Source organism: Microtus oregoni, unplaced genomic scaffold (assembly GCF_018167655.1).
Source record: "Microtus oregoni isolate MIOR12 unplaced genomic scaffold, Mior012 000003F_ref0000135, whole genome shotgun sequence".
NCBI classification, from domain to species: Eukaryota; Metazoa; Chordata; class Mammalia; order Rodentia; family Cricetidae; genus Microtus; species Microtus oregoni.
The window spans coordinates 8,797,131-8,819,623 of record NW_024543062.1 but is presented as its reverse complement, the minus strand read 5'-3'; the positions used below and the strand labels follow the sequence as shown (position 1 = coordinate 8,819,623).

Sequence of the window (22,493 nt, the reverse complement as noted above, 5' to 3'; positions counted from 1 at the left end):
TGAGGACGCCGGCGTGGTAGGCTGAGGTGGCAGTAGTCCTGCGGCCATGGAGCTGCCGCAGATGCCGGAGCTGATGGGGCTGTCCCTGCTGGTGGGGCTGCTGGCCCTAGTGGCCACGGCGGCGGTGGCCCGGGGCTGGCTGCGGACCGAGGAGGACAAGACCAGCCCTCCCGTCCGTAAGTAGACTGAACCGGATAGCGGGAGCTCGGTGGGGACTTTGCTCCCAGCCGCCGTGTGGTCCGACCTCAGTTTCCCCAGTCGTGAGATGCCCGTGCAGATATCGGGTTGCACGTTGGAGGTTGATTACACCTCAGGGGCAGGACTCTCTGGACCCCGAGTGCTACGCTCCTAGGTTGTAGGTAACTTTTCCTGGGACACCCCTCCGCCACACACCTTCCCCGTTCCCGGGTCGGCTCCGAAGACTTAGTTAACTCCCGAAGTTTGCTGTGTGTTCACTTTCTTGGAAAATGGGGGTCATTTGAAAATCGCAATGGCCAACTCTGCCTGGCGGGAGCGTTCACGGAGCTCCTCTTGCCTATAGATGAGCTTCGGGGTCTTTCGGATTCCTTTAATAAATGAGAAGCATGTAAAAGCGCACGTCTACACTGTGGGTCTGAAAATGCAAGCGAATTATACAGGGTGCTAAATTCACAGAAGAGTCCATACTAGAAAGGGAACGAGAACGGGGATGTGAATGGTTCTGCTTTATTTTATTTATTTATTTTACTCTTTGAGGGGGATGCAAGTTGAGGATCCTGGAACTCCTCATTGAGGGTAGGGAGCCCATCGCGGTGGGTTTCTTTGTTTATTTTGAGACAGATATTCACTATAGATCAGCCTGGCTTTAAATTCTCAGATTCTCCTGCCTCCGTCTCTCTGGAGCACTGGGATGTACAGGTCTGTGCCCCCTATTCCTAGCTTTGTTGGCTTCTGGGTATGTGAAACCCCAGGTCTCATGCAAGTTGCTGTACCCCTGAGCTACACCCGCCCCAGTGTAAACTTTTGCTAGGGAAGCCAGAGAAGAAAGTTCTGCCAGTGCCAAAACTCAAGAAGGCAGATTCCAAAACTGTGGACATGGCTTGGCCTTAGGCCTAGAATCCTCCCCAGTGAGGGGCCAGCAGCAGAGTTCAGTGGTAGAGGTCTTCCCTGAGGTACCTAAGGCCCTGAGTTTTATCCCGGAACTGAAACAATAAAAGAACAGCATCCAAAGGTCGGTCAGCACGGATAACTTAGAGGCAGATTGTATGTAGCAAGTCCAGTAGGCTTTGTTCTTGTAAGAATTAGGAAGTACCTACTGACACCCAGCACATCAGCTTTATGTGTCACCCAGTTCCCCAAGCTTATTGTGTGTTCCCGTGCCGGTGTGGAGATTGAAAGACAGCTTTTAGGAGTCAGTGACCTTCTACCATGTAGATTTGCACTGAGGTGGTCAGGGTTATTGGTTTAGTGACTGAACCATCTCTCCAGAGGCAGCCCAGCTCTGCCTTGAACTTTGTTTCTGTCAGATAAACTGATCGTTGATTTAATTATAGGGTAACACTATGTAGCCCAGGCTAGTCTGCAGTCCTTGCAATTCTGCCTCACACATGAGTACTGGGATTACTAGTGTATGACACTGTAAGTGACTTCTCAAGTTTCTCATCAATGTAAGAGTGCTTTTGGCTTGTATCTTGGTTATACTATCTCATTCAGTTCTCAACCTTTGCTTTGTTTTTTTGTTTTTTGACAAAGGGAAGTCCAGGTTGACTTTGAACTCCTAATCTTCCTGCCTTACAGAATACACCCCCAAGCCTGGTTTCAGTATTTTTTTTTTTTAAGATTTATTTATTATGTATACAGTGTGCTGCTTGCATGTATACTTGCAGGCCAGAAGAGGGCACCAGATCTCATTACAGATGGTTGTGAGCCACCATGTGGTTGCTGGGAATTGAACTCAGGACCTCTGGAAGAGCAGCCAGTGCTCTTAACCTCTGAGCCATCTCGCCAGCCCTGGTTTCAATATCTTTTTAAGAAAACCAAGACTTGAAGCAATTAAATAACTTACCCAAGACCAGGTACTTCAGGTTCCCTTGTTTGTAGTATTCCCTATGTTGGGATGTGTGGCTAGAATCCACCCAGCTGTGTCATCTCAGAGAGGTGCTATGCAGATTGAGCAAACAGTCTCTGCAAGATCACTCTAAGGCCTGAGGATGTAGAATATGAACCCTTAGCTGGGCGGTGGTGGCGCATGCCTTTAATCCCAGCACTTGGGAGGCAGAGGCAGGTGGATCTCTGTGAGTTCGAGGCCAGCCTGGTCTACAAGAGCTAGTCCCAGGACAGGCTCCAAAACCACAGAGAAACCCTGTCTCGAAAAAAACAAAACAAACAAACAAAAAAAAAAAAAGAATATGAACCCTTAGCATGCATGGGACTGTAGTTTCAGTCCTCAGTGTGAAAAAAAGATCACTCAGTGATAAAGACTGAATCCAACTCAAATCTGATTTCTAAATCTTTTTTCAAAAAAAAGCTTAAACATTTTTAAAGATTATGTGTATATGTCTTTGGTTTGTCCATGTTTGTGCAGGTGTCCTTGGAGACCAAAGGTACCACATCCTCTGGAATGAGAGTTCTAGTTGGTTGTGAGCCACCTGATGTGAGTAACAGGAGCCACACTGGATCTCCGAAAGAGCAATATATGCTTTTAACCACCAAGGCATCTCTCCGGCCCCATTTGTTGTTTGTTTGAACTTGAGGCTTTGCATATACTTGGAAAGCCCTCTACCATTAAGTTATATCCCTAGCCCCCACTCCCCTTTTTAATGAACATGGGTGTGACGGTGGATGTACAAACATGTTGTGAACAACATGGAGATCAAAGAACAGCCTTGTGTATCATTAGGAACACTGATTACTTCCATTGAGACAGGGTCTCACATTGACTTGGAGCTCATAAGTAGATCCAGCTGGTTTGCCAGAGAGTCCCAGTACAAATATATGCCACCATAATTGGCTTTTTTTTCCGCTATCACTTTATCTCAAGGACAAAGTCCTTATGTCTTGGTGCTCTACCCAGAGCCTAGGTAGTCCTAGGTACTCAGTAGATACTTGTGTGTGAGCACATGGATAAATGACAGGACCCTTCCTTCTAGGCCAAAAAGCAAATGAATCCAAGAAGTCAGGATCCAAGAAGCAGAAACAGAATCAGCGGGTTCGCAAGGAGAAGCCTCAGCAACATACCTTCACCCACCGCCTTCTGGCTGCAGCATTAAAGGTACTTGGTAGTCCTGGGTACTGAACTTCTGCAGTATATACACATGAAGACCCACACCCCAGACTTTGCCCTTTGTATTAATCTATATATTACATACACTTCTAACTCTTACCAAGAGAGTAGGCACACCCCGTTCTGGCCCTTTGGCTTTTTTTCCTCCCCTGTAGTACTGAGGAATGAATCCAGGGCCTTGTGCATGTTAGACCACTCTCTACCACCGAGTTACACCTCCAGTCCTTGATTGGCAGAGTCTACCTAAGTGCTCTGTAGCTGAGCATCTTACTAGGGAGTCTAGGCAGCCACTCTACTGCTGAGCTTCATTCCTAGCCCACTCTACTTTCTATTTATGTTTTCCTACTTTGAAATTTGAGATCGTTTCACCAAATTGCTTGGGCTAGCTTCAGACTTTCTCTGTAACCCAGGCAGACCTTGAACTTGAGATCCTACTGCTTCAGCCTTCCAAGTAGCTGGGATTATAGAACTGAACTACCAGGACTATCTTATCCTGTTCTCTCCTCAGCTTCTTGGGCCACAGAGTTACAGCTCTAGGTTCAGCCTCCCAATCCACTGGAGAGTATCTCATTTATACTCCCTATATTCTTTTCCCTAGAGCCATAGTGGGAATATATCTTGCATGGACTTCAGTAGCAATGGCAAGTATCTGGCCACCTGTGCAGATGACCGCACTGTCCGAATCTGGAGCACCAAAGATTTCCTTCAGCGGGAACACCGCAGCATGAGAGCCAATATGGAGCTGGACCATGCCACCTTGGTGCGCTTCAGCCCAGACTGCAGGTGGGACAGGGCAGAGCCTAAGGCTTGCCTGCAAAAGCCCAGCTCCTGGCTTTGACCTTCCCAAGTCCAGTTGGGGGTTAGTGAGGAGGGACCAAGAGTCTACCTTGGGATAACGTAAAGAGAGCATCCATACAGTATGGGCTCTTATCCCTCAGAGGTTCTGCTCTACAAGAAGAAGCAGAGAAGGGATGATTGATCCTACAATGGATGTTCCCAAATCTAGCTTTACCATAAATTTTGGAAGCTCTTATGACTAATAGGCTCTAGAAATGAAAGGAACCAAAGTATGAGGATCCTTTCTTTCTTTTCTTTTGTAGTGTAGGCACTGAACTCCGGGAATCACATAAGCTGGCAAGGCCTTACCACTGAGCTACACCCTCAGTCTTTTTTGCTTTGGGTTTTAGTTTGTTGGTTGTTTTGAGATAGGACACAGAGACTTGCTATGTTGTTTTCACTGTGTAAAGCAGCTTGTCCTTGACCTTGTGATCCTTCTGCTTCAGTCTCCCCAGTGCTGGGATTCAGTGTGGCCTTGTGTGCCTTTGTTCAGGGAAATACAAGCAAATGTTTACCATAGAGACAGCATCAGCAACAGACCAAAGAGTTATTACACCATGTGTACGTTGGTGAACCAGTGAGGTTATTGGGGTTGCTTACAGGAGTATAGAAAGAATGCATAAAAGAACATGGACAGGCCTGGCGGTGGTGGTGCCCGCCTTTAACCCCAGCACTCGGAAGATAGAAGCAGATGGATCTCTGAGTTCGAGGCCAACCTGGTCTACAGAGCAAGTTCCAGGATAGCCAAGGCTATACAGAGAAGCCCTGTCTCAAAAAACAAACAAAAACATGGACAACTCTTTGGGAGCTGAATCAAAAAAAGCCCACCCCTGCGTAGGTAATGACTCACAAAAGTTGTGTTCATTCTTGGAGCTATGTGTTGGACTTTATGGCAGCTCCAAACTTCTCTTCCCAGTACTTGTTTGCTATTTCTATAACCTTGAAGAAGGGGGGTTTTATGAGTCTTGGAACTTTCAGGGCTTCCTGCTCCTTATTTGAGTCTCAAAGCTCCCATCTATGAAGGGTATTATTTTTTATGTTTTAGTGCTAAGGAGCAAACCCAGTGCCTACCACTGAGATATATCTCTGAATTGTTCTGTTTTGCTCTTGTGTGTGTGTTGCCCAGCCGACAGCAGAAGTTGGGATGGTTTTTTTTTTCTTTTTTCCTACTGTATGAGTTCCTGTGTATTGAACTCAAGTCACATTAGTTTTACCAAGCAAGTGCTTTTTAACCTGCTGAACCATCTCATTGGCACTCTGAATAGCGCTTGTGAGATTTTTTTTTTTTTTTTTTTGGTTTTTCGAGACAGGGTTTCTCTGTGGCTTTGGAGCCTGTCCTGGAACTAGCTCTGTAGACCAGGCTGGCCTCGAACTCACAGAGATCCGCCTGCCACTGCCTCCTGAGTGCTGGGATTAAAGGCGTGCGCCACCACCGCCCAGCCCGCTTATGAGATTTTGAGGGACTGGACTTAAGTTCAGGGGTTAAGAGCGCTGGCTGCTTTTACATAGGATGCAAATTCAATTTCCAGCACCCACATGTCAGCTCACAGTTGTCTGTAACTCCAGTCTGAGGGGAGCCAGTGCCCTCTTCTGGCTTCTAAGGGCACCAGGCATCTGGTATATAAACATTAAGAAAATTTTAAAGTTAAAAAAAAAAGTTTGAACCAAGGAATATAAAATAGGGTGAGAGGCACAATCTTGATCCCCCCCTCCCCATCTTGAACACGTAGACCTCTTTACAGGTGAGGAAATGACCTCTTTTTTTGCTCTCTAGAGCCTTCATTGTTTGGTTGGCCAATGGGGACACCCTCCGTGTCTTTAAGATGACGAAACGAGAAGATGGGAGCTTTACCTTCACAGCCACCCCAGAGGACTTCCCTAAAAAGCACAAGGCGCCTATTGTCAACATTGGCATTGCTGACACAGGTAGGGAAGTCAGTGGATGGAGCTAACTTACAGCATGAGAAAGTGCCCGAGTCATAACTTGCTCTTTGTTTTGTTTTAAGATTTATTTATGGGGGCTGGAGAGATGGCTCAGCGGTTAAGAGCATTGCCTGCTCTTCCAAAGGTCCTGAGTTCAATTCCCGGCAACCACATGGTGGCTCACAACCATCTGTAATGAGGTCTGGTGCCCTCTTCTGGCCTGCAGGCATACATGTAGAAAGAATATTGTATACATAATAAATAAATAAATATTTCAAACAAAAATATTAAAAGAAAAGATTTATTTATTTTTACTTTATGTATTAGGTATTTTACCTGAATGTAAGAGCCATGCTTCTTAGAGCAGTACCTCATTGTTTCCTTGGGAAGTAACCATTCTTTTTGTCATGAGGCCAGAAGAGGGCATGGTGTTCTCTGGGACTTGAGTTACAGCCAAGTGTGAGCTGCCATATGAGTGCTGGGGATTAAATACACATCCTCTGGAAGAGCAGCCAGTGTTCTTAACTGCAGAGTCATCAACACGTGGGAGTTGAACTTAGTTCATCAGACTTGGTGACAAGTACCTCCACTCACTAGACCAATTTGCCAGCTTTCTAAGTTGTATTTGTTGAATGAGTTGATATTACCTGAGTTTTGCCTGGTGTCCTTGTGACCATGGAAGTCTGGCCCTTTGCTTCTCTAGAATCCACAAGCTATACAGTAAGAGCCATGCTTCTTGGAGCAGTACCTCATTGTTTCCTTGGGAAGTAACCATTCTTTTTGTCATGGCCCCAGCCTCACAACTTTCCTCTCCTCGTCAGGGAAGTTCATCATGACAGCCTCCAGTGATACGACCATCCTCATCTGGAATCTGAAAGGTCAGGTGCTGTCCACAATCAACACCAACCAGATGAACAACACTCACGCTGTTATCTCCCCATGTAGCAGGTAAGGAGGAAGAGAATAGCTACAGAGCAGAAGCAGTTTTGAGGAGTGGGTAGGGGACTCCTGGATATCATTCAAAACAGTGGAAGGATTTCCCACAGGGCTCCATAGTCCTTAGTGTCTGTTTCTTCACTTATGGTGTGTTTATTTTTGCAGTACTAACGAGAGTACATGTTAGGCAAATACTCAACCACTATACAACATCAGAAGCCCCTCCCTCACTTATGGGCTTCATTTTACTTGTTTTGTTTTTAAGCCTGGGGCTCTCTATATATCCCTGGCTAGCCTGAAACTCATTATGTAGATCAGCTGGCCTGAAACCCAATAATATCAGCCTACCTCTGCTTCCAGAGAGCTTGGATTAAAAGTGTGTGTCACCATGCCAGGCCTTTTTAAAATCTTTGTTTGGTTTTTGAGACAGGGTCCTTTTATGTAGTCCTGGCTGTCCTGGAACTAACTGTGTAGATCATGCTGGCCTTAGACTCACAGAGAGATCCAGCTGCCTCTGTCTCCCAAGTGCTGGGATTAAAGGTGTGCACAGCCACCACCCAGAGTTTTACTTTGTTTGTTTTCTCTTAGAGTTTTGTTGTAGAGTCCTGGCTGGCCTAGAACTAGCTATGTAGACCAGGTTGGCTTTGAACTTGTGATACTCTTGTATCTGACTGCTTAGTACTGGAATTATAGACATGTACCACAATATCTGGTTCTCTTTGTTCTTTTCTTTTTTGTTTATGGTTGTTTGGTTTTATTTATTCTGAGACAGGCTTTCTGTGAGTAGCCTTCAACAGCCTGGAACTCACTCTATAAACCAGGGTAGTCTCAAACTCATAAAAGATCCACCTGTTCTTGCCTTTTGAGCATTGGAATTTAAAAAAATGCATAATACCCGGTGTTATTATATTAATTTTAATGTTAGTTTGAAATAAGATCCTGCTAAATTATCCATACTGCCTTCCTATTTACTCTGTTAGACCAGGAAGGCCTTAAACTTGATCCTTCTGCCTCAGCTTCCAGACTAGCTGGGGTTGAAGGGGTATACCTCCATGCCTGACACTGGAACACTTTAAAAAGATTCCTTAGGCCTGGCGGTGGTGGCGCACGCCTTTAATCCCAGCACTCAGGAGGCAGAGGCAGGCGGATCTCTGTGAGTTCGAGACCAGCCTGGTCTACAAGAGCTAATTCCAGGACAGGCTCCAAAACCACAGAGAAACCCTGTCTCGAAAAAACCAAAAAAAAAAAAAAAAAGATTCCTTAGGCTGGAACTGGAGCTGTAGATCGCTTACCTTGTATTTATGAGACCCTACATCCGTGCTTAGCATCATTGAAAGGTACTGTTTCTCAGGAAAGAGCGCTAAGATTTGTTAGAAACAGGGTATTTTAACATTTGAGTTTTAAGAGTGTGGGTTATGTGACAGGTTTGTGGGTTCGTGTGGCTTCACCCCAGATGTCAAGGTCTGGGAGGTCTGCTTTGGGAAGAAAGGGGAGTTCCAGGAGGTGCTGCGAGCCTTTGAACTGAAGGGCCACTCTGCATCTGTTCATTCTTTCGCTTTCTCCAACGACTCTCGGAGGTGAGTTTATCAATGCCTTTTCTTTCCTTCTAGTTGTTTGGTCTTATTTAGTGCAAATAGCCAAGGCTGGCCTTGGAGTACTGATCCACCTGCCTCTCTTTTAAGTATTGAGACATAGGTGTGTATATTACCTTGCCTGGCATTTTTTTTATTGTTTTGTTCTGTTTGTGTTTTTTGAGACACAGTCTCACCTTGGTAGCCCAGGCTGGCCCTGAACTCAGATTGATCCTCCTGCCTTGCCTCAGCCCCCAGTGCTGGGATTATAGGTGTGAACAGGCAAGCTAGGCTTAGCAGTGGACCTGGGCTGCAGGTCTGAAAAGGGTGGAGGACTTGATTCTCTGCAGAATGTAGACTTGGCTTCGTAGTTGTAGCCTCTTGGGCTGCTCCAGCGCCTTTCCAAGCTGGGGTTGTTGAGGCTCTAGCTGTGATTTCCCACATTGCAGGATGGCCTCTGTCTCCAAGGATGGCACTTGGAAGCTGTGGGACACAGATGTGGAATACAAGAAGCAGCAGGACCCCTACTTGCTAAGGACAGGCCGCTTTGAAGAGGCGTGTACCATGCCTTGCCGCCTGGCGCTCTCCCCTGACACCCATGTCCTGGCCTTGGCCTCTGGCACCAGTATTCATCTCTTCAACACGAGGCGTGGGGAGAAGGAGGAGTGCTTCGAGAGTGTCCATGGGGAATGTATTGCTGACTTGACTTTTGACATCACTGGCCGCTTCCTGGCCTCCTGTGGGGACCGTGCAGTGCGGCTCTTCCACAACACCCCTGGCCACCGGGCTGTGGTGGAGGAGATGCAGGGCCTCCTGAAGCGAGCAACCAGTGAGAGCACCCGCCAGAGGCTGCAGCAACAGCTGGCCCAGGCCCAGGAGGCCCTAAAGAGCCTGGGTGCCCTGAAGAAGTGACTCTGGCTCTGGATGGGTCTGACTGCCTGCCACAATGGTTGCTACTCTATTCCCAGCTGTCCCTGGGGTAGAGACCTGGAGGAACCTCCCAGTTTTCTTCCTGTTGTCCTCCACTTTTTCCCATTGAAGCTATTCTTGCATATTTAGATCTCTCTCTCTTCTTGTTTGACTCCTCCCATAATGAAAGGTGCTGTTTTCTCACAAGCCCAAGGGTGGAGTCTATCTTCACCCAGCACTGAGAAGAGGGGTAGAAAGAAGAGAGACAGAAAAAGCAAAGCCTTTGTGTGGCAAAAGACCCTGACACCCAAAGAAGTTTGTGAGTGAGTGTCAAGGTAAAACCTGAAGGACACCAGAGAGTAAGGTACAGAATGTGTTTTATAATGCTGCAAGATGAGTCTCCACCTGGACCAGGCTCCTGTTACCAGCAAGAAATAATTAAAGGATGGTCTTTGTGTTTATGTTGGTCTATAAACTAGACATTCAACAGGTAAAGGCAAGAAAATCAGGGGTTCAAGTCACTACATAGTGAATTCCAGGACTTCCTGGGCTCCATATGGAGAAAGACCTTGACTAGAGATTTTTTTGCTCCAGGCTTCAGTTTTCTTATTTGTAAAATGGGGAACGATGCTCTCTGTGGCCTTCTTCAAAAGATGTTGTAAGGCTAAGAGCATTCCAAAGCTTCCACACATGTAGCATAATAGTGCTGTCCAACATCATTAACTGTCAGGTAAACTTTGGACTCAAATTGTGGTCTGCAACCCAATCAGAAGGAAACACAGCCCTTGGGAGGGCCAGTCTTCTGAAACTAGGCTTGCTCATTCATCTTGGATGCATATGGGGGTTTGGTTCATGTGCCTTGAGAAGTAATGTAATCTTAGCATGGCAACTCCTCTATTGGAGACCTCTTGGGCTTATCACTTGGGTGTCTGCTTCATGGGAAGAGCTAGTGATGCTGGCTAACACAAGACTGGGCCTGCTGCCAAAGATAAAACTTAGTGGGAAGAACCTACAGGCTGGTATCTGTGAAGTGCTGTTTGTTCAGTCACAGCTGCAGGGGATGTAGGCAAGGGGCTTGACAGTTTGACTATAATGGGGATGAAACGTAATATATCCAATGAGAGATTGGTTTCAGACATGAATTTGAATACTGCTTGGATCCAAGGAGTGTGGAAAATGTCAGGAATCTAGGAAGGCTTGACTCTACCAAAAAGTATCCGTCTCATTTAGTTTTGATCTTTTGCTTAAAAGTAGATCCTCTTCCAGCCATCCTCAATGGTACAGAATGTTGGAATAAGGCACAACCCTGAAGTTGACCTTGATGGCTCCCTTGTCGCCACCCTCTTCCACCACCACTGCTATATCCAGATGCCCTGCAGCATCTGCTGTCTCCCCATCTCTTCTGTTAGTACACTGGTCTTGGACACTGAACATACTATATGTATAGTACTTCTCTTCCCAACCACATTACTTTAAGTCACTTTTCTATATAGTTTAGCCAGCTTTTGAAAAACATAAAACAGGTTGTGCCATTCCCCAGTTAAAAAACCCTTCAGAGGCTTCTCTCTACTCTTAGACTAAAAACCCTGATCTCTCTCTGTGCCCTACATAATGTAGTGAAGTTTAGCTCCTCCTGTGGTCTTCCTTTGCGAAGGTCGCTTCCACCCCATTCTTCCTGTTTTTTTACTAACCCAAGCAGTTCACAGGCTCCAGGTATGGGCTGGTCCCTCTTGTTTGTTGCAAGCATTTTTCCTTTCTGTTGGCAGACTTGTCAATGTGATTCAGTCCTTGGTAACTTTGATTTCAAACAGTTGCCTCCTCAAACACTCCATCCGAAGTAGCCCTTTCCACCAATCCCGTCCTATTGTTTACGTTGGTGCTTTTCTTTCTTTTGTATGAATAGATGATTTCTAAAGCTATCTTGTTTGATATGTATTTGCTCCAGTGCCGTGACAGGGGCAGTTGTGTGTGTAGCAAAGGTAGGAATTAGGTGGGTTGCCTGGTTGTGAGATGGGAGGAAATGGTAGAGACTGCAATGAGCTGGTAGACCTGTGCCCTGGGTGCACAGTGGTTAGTAGCTGCTATGTATTGTTTAATAGTTCCCCCAGAGTTCCCAGTTTCAGAGAAGTTAGATGTTAGCGCCTTACTCTGAAACGAGGCACCATTGTGAATTGCACCCAGCACCGATGTAGGAAGAATCAGCTCACCAGTCTCATTGTTACTTAAGGATTGTTCCTTGCTTTTCATTTTGCAGGCCTGGGCATGGAACCCAGAGCCTCCTGCAGGGGAGACCATCATTCCGCTGCTGAATCATGCCTTAGCCCTCACTAGGAGAGGCTAAGACCGTGGCTGTCCTGCTCAGCCACAGCCCCTCACTGGGAGATTCTAGGCAAAGGTTCTCCTTAGCCACAGCTGCAGTCCCTCACTGGGCAAATGTTCTGCTACTGAGCCTCCAGCACTAGTTTGTGAATTGCTGAAGAATGCATTGGAACACGAGTTTCACAAAGACAGGACCCTTGTTTGTCTGCTTTGTTCTGGGTTCCAAGTCAAGAAGCTGGGACAGAGTAAGCTCTCAATAAATAGAACTCAGACTAGAAGTAATTGACAGAAAAATTGATATTCTTTTGTTTTTCTGCACTCCACTGTGGATTCAGGTTTCTGATAAGATCAGCCATATTGAGGCCTGTATGGTCACACCCAGGTTTGGGTTTCTGAACACACAGCTCTGCCTCGTGCTGCATGTGCATGTGGGGTCTGGTAGATGTCTCCTTTGGCTGTCAGAAGCAGTATAAAAGGCTTCCACTTGCTTTTGAATGCCTGTGTCACGACTGCGGAGGGAAGGTAGGGAAACCAAGAATGCTGAGCCACTGAAGTCAGAAGTCTGTTCCAGAATCAGCCAAGTCAGTGACGTGTGACCTGGACTGGGGTGATCACAGAGGCTGCCTGAGTTTGTCTCCTCATCTGTAAAATGGGAATAAATGTTGTCCTGTCTACCATACTGTGTTGATTCTTTGTGTGTGTGTACACGTGTGCTTGTGTATTACACTGGGGATTAGATGTGGTTTTTTCCCAACCCATGTGTGTGTGTGTGTGTGTGTGTGTGTGTGTGTGTGTGTGTGTGTGTGTTTGAGACAGGGTCTCACGTTGTAACTTTGGCTGTCTTGGAATTCATAGAAATCCACCTGCCTCTGCTTCCTGAGTACTGGAATTCAAGGCATGTACAACCATATAAAGCTCTTTTTACCTTTACTTTGAGCTAGTATCTCACTAAATTGCCTTTGAACTTGAGGTATTCTAGCTTGATCCTCTGAGCAGCAGGGCTGACACTACAGGACTACATCATGCCTGGAGCTGAGACTTCTGACTAGTGAGCATTACAAAAGGTCACTGCACAGACTGCCCAGGGGTAGAACAAAAGTGTCTGGCTCTTAACAGAGGCTGCCAGGTTTTTATGATCCTCAAGAGTAGAGGCAACATTGATTTTACACAGGGTGTGGTGGTGCATGTTTGTAACCTAGTACTTGGCAGGTTGTAGTTAAAGTATCATGAGTTTGCCCTGTGCTACATAGACTGTCTAAAAATTTAATAATATTTCTGAAGGTTTTTAGTTTTTCAAAACAAAGGGGTAGGGGGAGCTGAACATGGTGGTACTTACCTAATAACCCCATCACTCAGGAAGCTGAGGCAAGAGGATAGCAAAGTTTGAGACCAGAGAGATGGTTCAGTGGATAAAGGATCTTGCTACACAAGCCTGTAACCTGAGTTCAATCCCAGGTTCCACGTGAAGGTGGAGAGAGCAGTGACTCGCTCTTTCACTGTGCATACACACAATAATTTTATTGCACTCACAGCCATCTTTTTTTTTAATATTTATTTATTTATTATGTATACAATATTCTGTCTGTGTGCAGGCCTGAAGAGGGCACCAGACCTCATTACAGATGGTTGTCAGCCACCATGTGGTTGCTAGGAATTGAACTCAGGACCTTTGGAAAAGCAGGCAATGCTCTTAACCACTGAGCCATCTCTCCAGCCCCACACACAATAATTTTAAAAAATTAAAAGCTAGAGGGCTGGAGAGATGGCTCAGCTGTTAAGAGCATTGCCTGCTCGTACAAAGGTCCTGAGTTCAATTCCCAGCAACCACATGGTGGCTCACAACTGTCTGTAATGAGGTCTGGTGCCCTCTTCTGGCCTGCACACAGACAGAACATTGTATACATAATAAATAAATAAATATTTGAAAAAAATTAAAAGCTAGAGAGATGCCTAAGTGGTTAGGAGCTGCTCTTCTAGAGGGCCCAGGTTCAATTCCTAGCATCCACAATGGTGACTCACAACTGTAACCAGGGGATCTGATGTCTACTTCTGACCTCCACAGGTTCTGTGTGTACCTGCATATGCAAGCAAACACAAAAATAATTTTTTTTTAAATAAAGGAAAAATGACTGATTTGAGAGTTGGCTCAGTAGTTAAAAGGACTTGCTCCTTCAGTGACCTAGGTTCAATTCCCAACATCCTCTTCTGGCCTAGGCAGACATCAGACATTCACATGTTGCATGTACATGCATGCAGGCAAAACACAAAGCAATAAAATGATTTTTTTTTTTTGAGACAGAGTTTCTCTGTAGCTTTGGAGCCTGTCCTGGAACTAGATTTTGGAGACCAAGATGGCCTCGAACTCAGAGATCTACCTGCCTCTGCCTCCCAAGTGCTGGGATTAAAAGCGTGTGCCACCACTGCCCAACTAATAAAATGATTTTTTAAAAAGGAAAAATGACAGTGTGTAACCTATTTTGCACTCACTTAAAATGGAAGAAAACCTGGGAAAGTACATAGAAAGGCCTGTTGGTTCTTAGTGATATGTACAGTTAATAAAAGTATGTAAAAAAATATTCTAGCCATTGTGGTGCATGCCTATAATCCTAGCACTTGGGAGGCAAAGGCAGAAGAATCATTTCAAGACTTATGGTATAATAGCCAGTTCCTGCTTATCCATGGCTACATATTAAGACCTTTTATCAAAAAGGGGGTGGGGGGAGCTGGGTGGTACTTGCCCTTAATCCCAGGACTTGGGAGATAGAGGCAGGTGGATCTCTGAGGTCAATGTCAGCCTGGTCTATAGAGTAAGTTGAAGGCTAGTCAGAGCTGTTCAGTGGCACCCTGTCTCAAGGAAAACAAAAATGGCTGACGATAGATGGCTTAGTAGGTAAAAGTGCCTGCTGCCAAGCCTGACAACCTCAAGTCATCCTCTGACCTCCACATGTGCAAAGTATGGTATGTGTATATTTACACAATTTTTTAATGCTTAGAAGTCTGCTGGGAGATAGCTCAATCAGTATAGCACTTACCTCACAAGCATGAGAACCTGAGTTAAATCTCAAAAGCCCACATAAGAAACCTGGAGGAGCCGGGCGATGGTGGCGCACGCCTTTAATCCCAGCACTCGGGAGGCAGAGGCAGGTGGATCTCTGTGAGTTCGAGACCAGCCTGGTCTACAGAGCTAGTTCCAAGACAGGCTCCAAAGCCACAGAGAAACCCTGTCTTGAAAAACCAAAAAAAAAAAAAAAGGAAAACAAAAAAGAAACCTGGAGGAGCTGGGCATGGTGTATCACTTGCCCTTAGTCCCAGGACTTGGTAGGCAGGGGGATCTCTGTGAGTTTGAGGCCGGCCTGATCTACAAAGCATGTTCCCGAACAGCCGGGGCTACACAGAGAAACCATGCCTCAATAACAAAACAATAAAAACAACAAAAATAAAAAAGCCTAGAGATAGTGATGCATGCTTATAACCCCAGACAGGAGGAGTATCCTGGGTCTTGCTGGCCAGTCAGCAAGCTTTCAGGTCAACAAGTGTAGTTGTTTTTTATTCTTTGCTCTTTACTCTATAGGGGGCCTGCCACTCAGTCCCAAATAAGCACACGAAACCTATACTTATGAATGCCTGGCCCTAGCTTGGCTTATTTCTAGCCAGCTTTTCCTTTTTTCTCTCCTTCCTTCCTTCCTTCCTTCTTCCGTCCCTCCTTCCTCCCCCCCTCCGTCCCTCCCTTCCTTCTTTCTTTCTTTCTTTTTTTTTTTTTTTTGTTAATACCTGGAGGGACAGCCGTGGGTGCTGGGAACCGAACTCTTATATTTTTGGTTGTGAGCCTAGCCTTTAACGGCTGAGCCATCCCTCCAGGCCCCTTCCTTCTTTCTTAAAGGCGTGTACCACCACTGCCTGGCTTTTTTCCCCCTGCCATCTTTTCTTAAATTATCCCATCTACCTTTTCCCACCTTTCCCTATTTCTTTTTCTCTTTCTTTCTTTCTTTTTTTTTTTTTTTTTTGGATTTTTCGAGACAGGGTTTCTCCGTAGCTTTTTGGTTCCTGTCCTGGAACTAGCTCTTGTAGACCAGGCTGGCCTCGAACTCACAGAGATCCGCCTGTCTCTGCCTCCCGAGTGCTGGGATTAAAGGCGTGCGCCACCACCGCCTGCCTTCTTTCTCTATTTCTGTATGTCTTTCTTTCCTACTTACTCTGTGTCTAGCTATGTGGCTGGATGGCTAGGCCTTTTTTTTTCTTGCTCTTTTGTTTCTTTTTTTCTTTTTGTTGCTAGGGGTGGGGGAGTTCCAAGACGGTTTCTCTGTAGCTTTAGAACCTGTCCTGGAACTAGCTCTTGTAGACCAGGCTGACCTCGAACTCACAAAGATCTGCTTGCCTCTGCCTCACAAGTGCTGGGATTAAAGGCATGTGTCACCAATTGCCTGGCTGCTCCTCAGTTTCTTTCCCAGAGGAGATTTCTCCTATTTATTCTTCTCTGCCAGCTAGCCCCACCTATTTTTTCTCTTGCCTTGCTATTGGCTGTTCAACTCTTTATTTGACCAATCAGGTATTTTAGACAAAGTATCACAGCTTTACAGAGTTAAACAACTCCAACATAAAAGATGATTTTTGTTTTGTTTTGGTATTTTTTATTTTTATTTTTGGTTTGTTTTTGTCTTTGCCTTCTAGAGAGGGTTTCTCTGTGTAACAGTCCTGGCTATCGACCTGCCTGCCTCTGCCTCCCGAGTGCTGGGATTAAAGGCGTGCGCCACCATCGCCCGGCGAGAAATCCTTTCTTGAAAAATTAAAAAAAAGACGCCGGGCGGTGGTGGCGCACGCCTTTAATCCCAGCACTCGGGAGGCAGAGGCAGGCGGATCTCTGTGAGTTCGAGACCAGTCTGGTCTACAGAGCTAGTTCCAGGACAGGCTCCAAAGCCACAGAGAAACCCTGTCTCGAAAAACCAAAAAAAAAAAAAAAAAAGAAGAAGAAGTATGGTTTCTACTTTTAGTCTATAAATATCTAATGCTGCTGCTTGCAGTTGTTGTGGTTTTATTTAAGCACAAGTAATCATACATGTGCGTGAACCGTCCATTTTCTTTGCTTCACTGCCTAATCTTGGAGTTGGTGAGTTGATGTACCAACTTTCCTTTCCAAGATGGCTTGCAGTTCTTAGAACCATGCGCGCATGCGCGCGCGCACACACACACACACACACACACACACACACACACACGCGCGTGATGTATCTACTGTGTGCTCCTGAAAGGCTGAATACAGAACATTGTTTAAGAATGGTCAGTACAGGGCTGGAGAGATGGCTTAGAGGTTAAGAGCATTGTTTGCCCTTCCAGAGGTCCTGAGTTCAATTCCCAGCAACCACATGATGGCTCACAACCTGTAGTGAGATCTGATGCCCTCTTCTTGTGTCCAGGCATACATGCAGGTAGAGCATTTGTATGCATAAATAAATTTAAATAGATAAGATTTCTCTGTATAGCTCTGGCTGTCCAGGAACTTGCTTTGTATTCCAGGCTGGCTTCAAATTCAGAGATCTGCCTGCCTCTACCTCCTAAATACTGGAATTAAAGGCATATACCACCATGTGCCACCACACCTAGCCAAAAGTTTTAGAGTTTTAAGGCAGGGCCTTGCTGTGTAACCCAGGCAGGCTTTGAACTGCCTCAGCCTCCTAAGTGCTAGTGAGTCACCATTCCCACCTAGCTCTACACATCTATTTCTATTTAGTGAAACACCACTTCCAAACTTAGATAGCCCAGGCTGGCCCAGAACTTCTGGCAATCTGGCTGCTTCAGCTTCCTGAGAGCTGGGATTACAGGCATATGACACCACACTGAACATATCCAGTCTTTTCAAGTATAGAACACAGATAAAAAGAGTGATACCGTGTAACAGTGACCTGTTATATTCCTAAAAGCATATATGTGCGCATGGGCACATGTGCTCTAGCATGGATGTGGTAGAACAATTTTCAGGCATAGGTTCTTTCCTTCCACTGTGGGTTCCATGTATCAAATTCAGGACCTTAGATTGGCATAGCAAGTGCCATTATCTATTGAGCCCTCTCACCAGCCCAGGCTTCCCTTCTTCCTTTAGCATGCCCTCGTATTGGCCATTCTTAAGCAGTACACCTGAATTCAACCCTTCAGGATCTCACAGTAGATATGTGGATACTTCACATATGAACGAGCGTGTGTGTGTGTGTGTGTGTGTGTGTGTTGAATTCAACCCTTCAGGATCTCACAGTAGATATGTGGATACTTCGCATATGAACGAGCGTGTGTGTGTGTGTGTGTGTGTGTGTGTGTGTGTGTGTGGCTTGGGAATAGGCATTATACATGCTAAACTCATGCACTATTTCTGAGCTATCCTCCAAGTCTGGGTATTTCCTATTTGTGACTTAACACACTTAACATATGGTTAGGCCCTGATGCCAAGGGGATGCTTGTGCTGCAAGCCACAACATTATACTGTAATCACTCAGCCATCTTTTCATGAGGCAACTCATCAGAGCCAAGGGTTTTGGTGGAGGTTTAAACTGAGATGCAGGGCGTATTGGGATTATTGCCTTGTGGCTGTTTCTTGTTCTAAGATTTTTCACTGTAGCTGAATCCCCTTCTGTTTCAAATTTGGGATTTATCTTCCACAGCTCAGCACTATTTGAGCTGAGTCTTGACACAGTCAAGAAACGTGCTTCCCACTACCAGGTCTTTGCTCCTCTCACCTATGTAAATATAGAGATCTGCCTTCCTTCCGGGGATTATCTTTATTGACAGTTATTTGGTCAGCTTTTAGGATCCAGGCAAAAGCACCCCATTTAAGACATTTCCATATATCCAAGGACATAGGAATACTACATGCCCAAAGTTAATCACCTCAGTTTACTGATGACTTTAGTTCAGGAGATTGACTATTTGTGCCTTACTCTCAGGAGAGATAATTAACCATCTAACCACAGCCCAGAGGAAGACAGATCTCCATGGGTGCCTCTGATAAGCATTAAGCTTAAGACTTTGCTAACATTGAAGCTTGCTAACATTTGACAAAAATGCTAATAAACCAAGGGTCATAAACTTCCCTTGTTTGTTGCATTTGTTGCCTGATTACCTATGCCTGCAATGTATGGGTCTGTATAAATGGGTAAGAACAAAGAGAGTGGAGAGAAGTGGAAACAGAAGCAAAAGCATCCCAGAAATTAGCAAAGATAGGAAAATGAAGAAAAAATGTAGCAGAGAATTGGAATTGGAATTAAGAGTGAGACAGAGAATTAGAGCTAAGAAATTATAGACAGGCAGAAGAATTAGAATGGAATTCAAGGAAGAGAACAGTAAAGAGACATGGATAGAAAGGACATGTTGTGAATGGACTTCTTAACCCTCAGAATTTAGTTCCTTCACTTACTGCGGCATCTTTATTTTGAACCCTGAGAGGAAGTTTTAGTGGCTGGACCTTTAAGGCTTTGCATATGAATTTACACAGAGATGCTGACCATTTAAAGCTCGAGAGAGTGACTTGCCTATAGGCACTTCCCAAAACACCTTTTCAGACTCAAACATCTTAGGAATGATGCAGCAAGTTTCGTTTCTGTGTAATATGTATTTTCTACAATAAGTGTGCCTTTTGTTAAACATGAGTAACACATACTGGTTGCAGTGCTAACCTTTGAAGACCAGGGATGTAGGGCAGTGAACTCATGTTCACAGCATCACAGCAAATAGCCAGTCATAGCCGCTTCCTCTTGTGTGTGGCCTAAGCTGCCTTAGAACTTGAGATCCTCCTGCCTCAGCCCGAGTCCTAAGACTACAGGCATGCGCCACCAGAGTCATCTTACTTTTTCTTTGTATTAGTTTTTTCTGAGGTATCACAGAACTGTGACCACACTGCAGATGGAGAAATGGAGATTTCCATAACTGAAGTAGCAAGCGCAGATTTAATCCAAAGTCTGAGCATAGAGCTCAGACTTGTTCCTGTAGTGTTTCTCTGTAGAACCTTTGACTTTGCCATCCACGAGGTGATCCCTTAAGGGTAGGAGTCTTGGGAGTCCATTTGTATGTGTTCATGTGCAAAGTATTCATGTGTGATACTTGGGATAGAACTCAAGGCCATATGTTCTAATGCAGAGCCACATGTCCAGCCCCTCACTGGCATCTTCTAGCAGGTACTTAACTACTGAGCCACACTCCATCTCTTTACTGGATGATTCTAGGCAAGTGCTGTATCACTGAAGGATCTTTTAGTTCCAAGCCTACCTTTTTCTTTTTTCCTCAAAGCCCAGGTGTTAATGGAGCCCAGACTTGTCTTGAAACCATAGTGCAGCTGAATCTGGCCTTGGCCTTGTATTCCTGAAGTAGCCAATCCATGTCTTGAGTGCTGGGATTAGAGGTATAGGCCACTATGTCCTGCTTATTTGAGAAAGGGTCTTACTATGTGTTAAGTTCTTCTGGACCAACAAACTTCTCTGCCAACGCACTAATCCAAATCAAACCAAATCAGACAGAATTAGAAGCAGCCCAGGTTTAATGGATGCCAGTGCTCCCGGGCGGGGCCCCCCAGGAAAACACAGAGAGGGAAAAGAGGAGACCACGTGTTCATTCTCTGGGGGTGCAGTTTAAATAGCCTAGGGGAGTGGTCTTGACCTTCCCTGTTGAGGGGTTGCTATTTGGCAGGCTTTCTTGGAGGTGGAGTCTGGACTGTGGCAACTTCCAGGGTAGGTGACTTGAAATGGAGCATTCCACCCAACATTCCAAAAAGGATACCAGGGGCTAGGGTAAAGCCCCCAACCAGACATTATATAGCTCATGTTGGGCAATGTACAGTTCCAGGCTACATAAGGAGATCCTATCTCAAAAATGCAATTTTTTTTTTAAAGGAAGGTGGCAGAGAAACAGAAGAGCAGAGGAAAGCAAGTTCCTGTTGGCAATGGCTTGAACTTAGGGGAAGAAAGAAATTAGACATAGCTGTCAGGTGTTGGGCCTTGTATTTGTTCAGGGTTGTGGGGTAGGTGTCCATGAACAAAAGGGGCGAAGCTTACCAGATTATTCTGCCTTACATTCTTCTCCTGTGTACTTTCATCTCAGAGGTGAGATGATCTCCCTCATCCCTGTGTCCTTTAGTGCAGGATATCATTTTTAGGGTTTACCTAGTGCCTGGGTTTACTTAGATTGGATCAGCTAGGTTTGGGGAACAGATTTATCACCTTTGCCTGCACTTGCTACTTAGGTTTTTCCACCCACCAAGCAGGAGCTATTCAGGAATCCCTCACCAGCAAACAACATCATACTGTTAGCTGAAAGCCTGATAATCATAAATCAGAAGTTTGTCGAGTTCAGGGTTACCTACAGATTTATCTGGGAAGCACATGGAAGGATGTTTCTCATTCTCCTCTCCTTTGACAGGGTCTCATGTAACCCAAACTGGCCTTAAACTTTCCATGTAGCTAAGGATGACCTTGAACTCCAAGTAAAGTTCTATCTCCATTCAACAAAGTACCTATGAAGCATATAATGTAAGCTGCAAGATCACACTGTGTGTATTTCCTTTTGTTGTTTCTGTTAGCACACATCTGTTTTCTAGCCTGCATCTTCTACTGTATCAGACATTTGTCCTTTCTGTAGCCCTGACTGTCCTGGAACTCCCTATGTGAGCAGGCTGGCCTTGAGCTCACAGAGATCTGCCTGCTCCTGCCTACCAAGTATTGGGATGAAAAGTGTTCCTTTGTCACAATCCCTGGTCCAGAAGTTCTTCCAAAGGAGAAACACTTAGGACCTCAGTAGCTGGTATAGTGCATAGAAAATAGGCATTGCTTTATCCAGAATCGCTGAATTCCATGACAATAGAGTGCTAGGTATGAGTCTGGTACAGAATAGTCAAGAAAACCTGCAGTTTGAGCTGTATCTTTGGAAAAGTAGTTGATCCAATCAGAAGAAACAGATGAAAACAACGATGAAGTCAAGATGAAGAAAGGTGTGAAATTGACTCTGGGACACAGTTTTTTAGCTGAGGAGCTAAGATGTTCTGACCGGTAAGGACACAGGTATTCGGTTCCATGAACATGAAGAGCATAAACAATTCCACAAAGGACCAGGTCCATCAGGGGGTTAAATGGCAACAAAATCTGACTCGCGGGATAACCGACTCCCACAAGTTGTCCTCTGTTCTATACACACACTTAATTGTTTTTCCTCAGTCAGGTGTGGTGGTAAACAACACTCAGGTGGCAGAAGCAGGTGGCTCTCTGAGTTCCAGGTTGGCTTGGTCTACATAGCAAGTTCAAGGGCATACATGAGACCTTTTTTTTTTTTTTAAATATTTATTTATTTATTATGTATACAATATTCTGTCTGTGTGTATGTCTACAGGCCAGAAGAGGGCACCAGACCTCATTCCAGATGGTTGTGAGCCACCATGTGGTTGCTGGGAATTGAACTCAGGACCTTTGGAAGAGCAGGCAATGCTCTTTACCACTGAGCCATCTCTCCAGCCCCATACATGAGACCTTGTTTCAAAAAAAAAAGTTCACTTAAGTAGTAGAATAGCAAACTGGAGACTTTGAGATCTCATCCCACCACCACATCGCAGCCTCGCCTGGCACACACCATGTGCAGGCTACATTAGGCTCGGTCTGCCAGAGAGGAACCCAAGAACCCAAGGGTCTCTCGAGGCGCACAGCAGGGACGCCCCGGGCGGGGTGCGCAAGCGCGCTGAGGCCTCAAGGGCCCAAGGGGCGGGCGGGTGCGCG

At 45.4% G+C, this 22,493-nt stretch overlaps 1 protein-coding gene across 2 annotated transcripts; it reads left to right on the top strand.

Moving 5' to 3' along the window:
- Window positions 1-12,434, top strand: Tbl2 (transducin beta like 2). Of its 2 annotated transcripts, XM_041649071.1 has the most exons (7): window positions 1-176; window positions 3,129-3,250; window positions 3,861-4,045; window positions 5,874-6,025; window positions 6,844-6,970; window positions 8,383-8,535; window positions 8,979-12,434. In XM_041649071.1, the coding sequence occupies exons 1-7, from the start codon at window positions 47-49 to the stop codon at window positions 9,439-9,441; spliced, it is 1,332 nt and encodes a 443-aa protein (XP_041505005.1). In that variant the 5' UTR covers window positions 1-46; the 3' UTR covers window positions 9,442-12,434. The 2 variants fall into 2 exon arrangements, with proteins under 2 accessions (XP_041505005.1, XP_041505006.1); XM_041649072.1 differs by lacking the exon at window positions 3,129-3,250 and having other exon boundaries at window positions 46-176.
- Window positions 12,435-22,493: the final 10,059 nt, after the last annotated feature.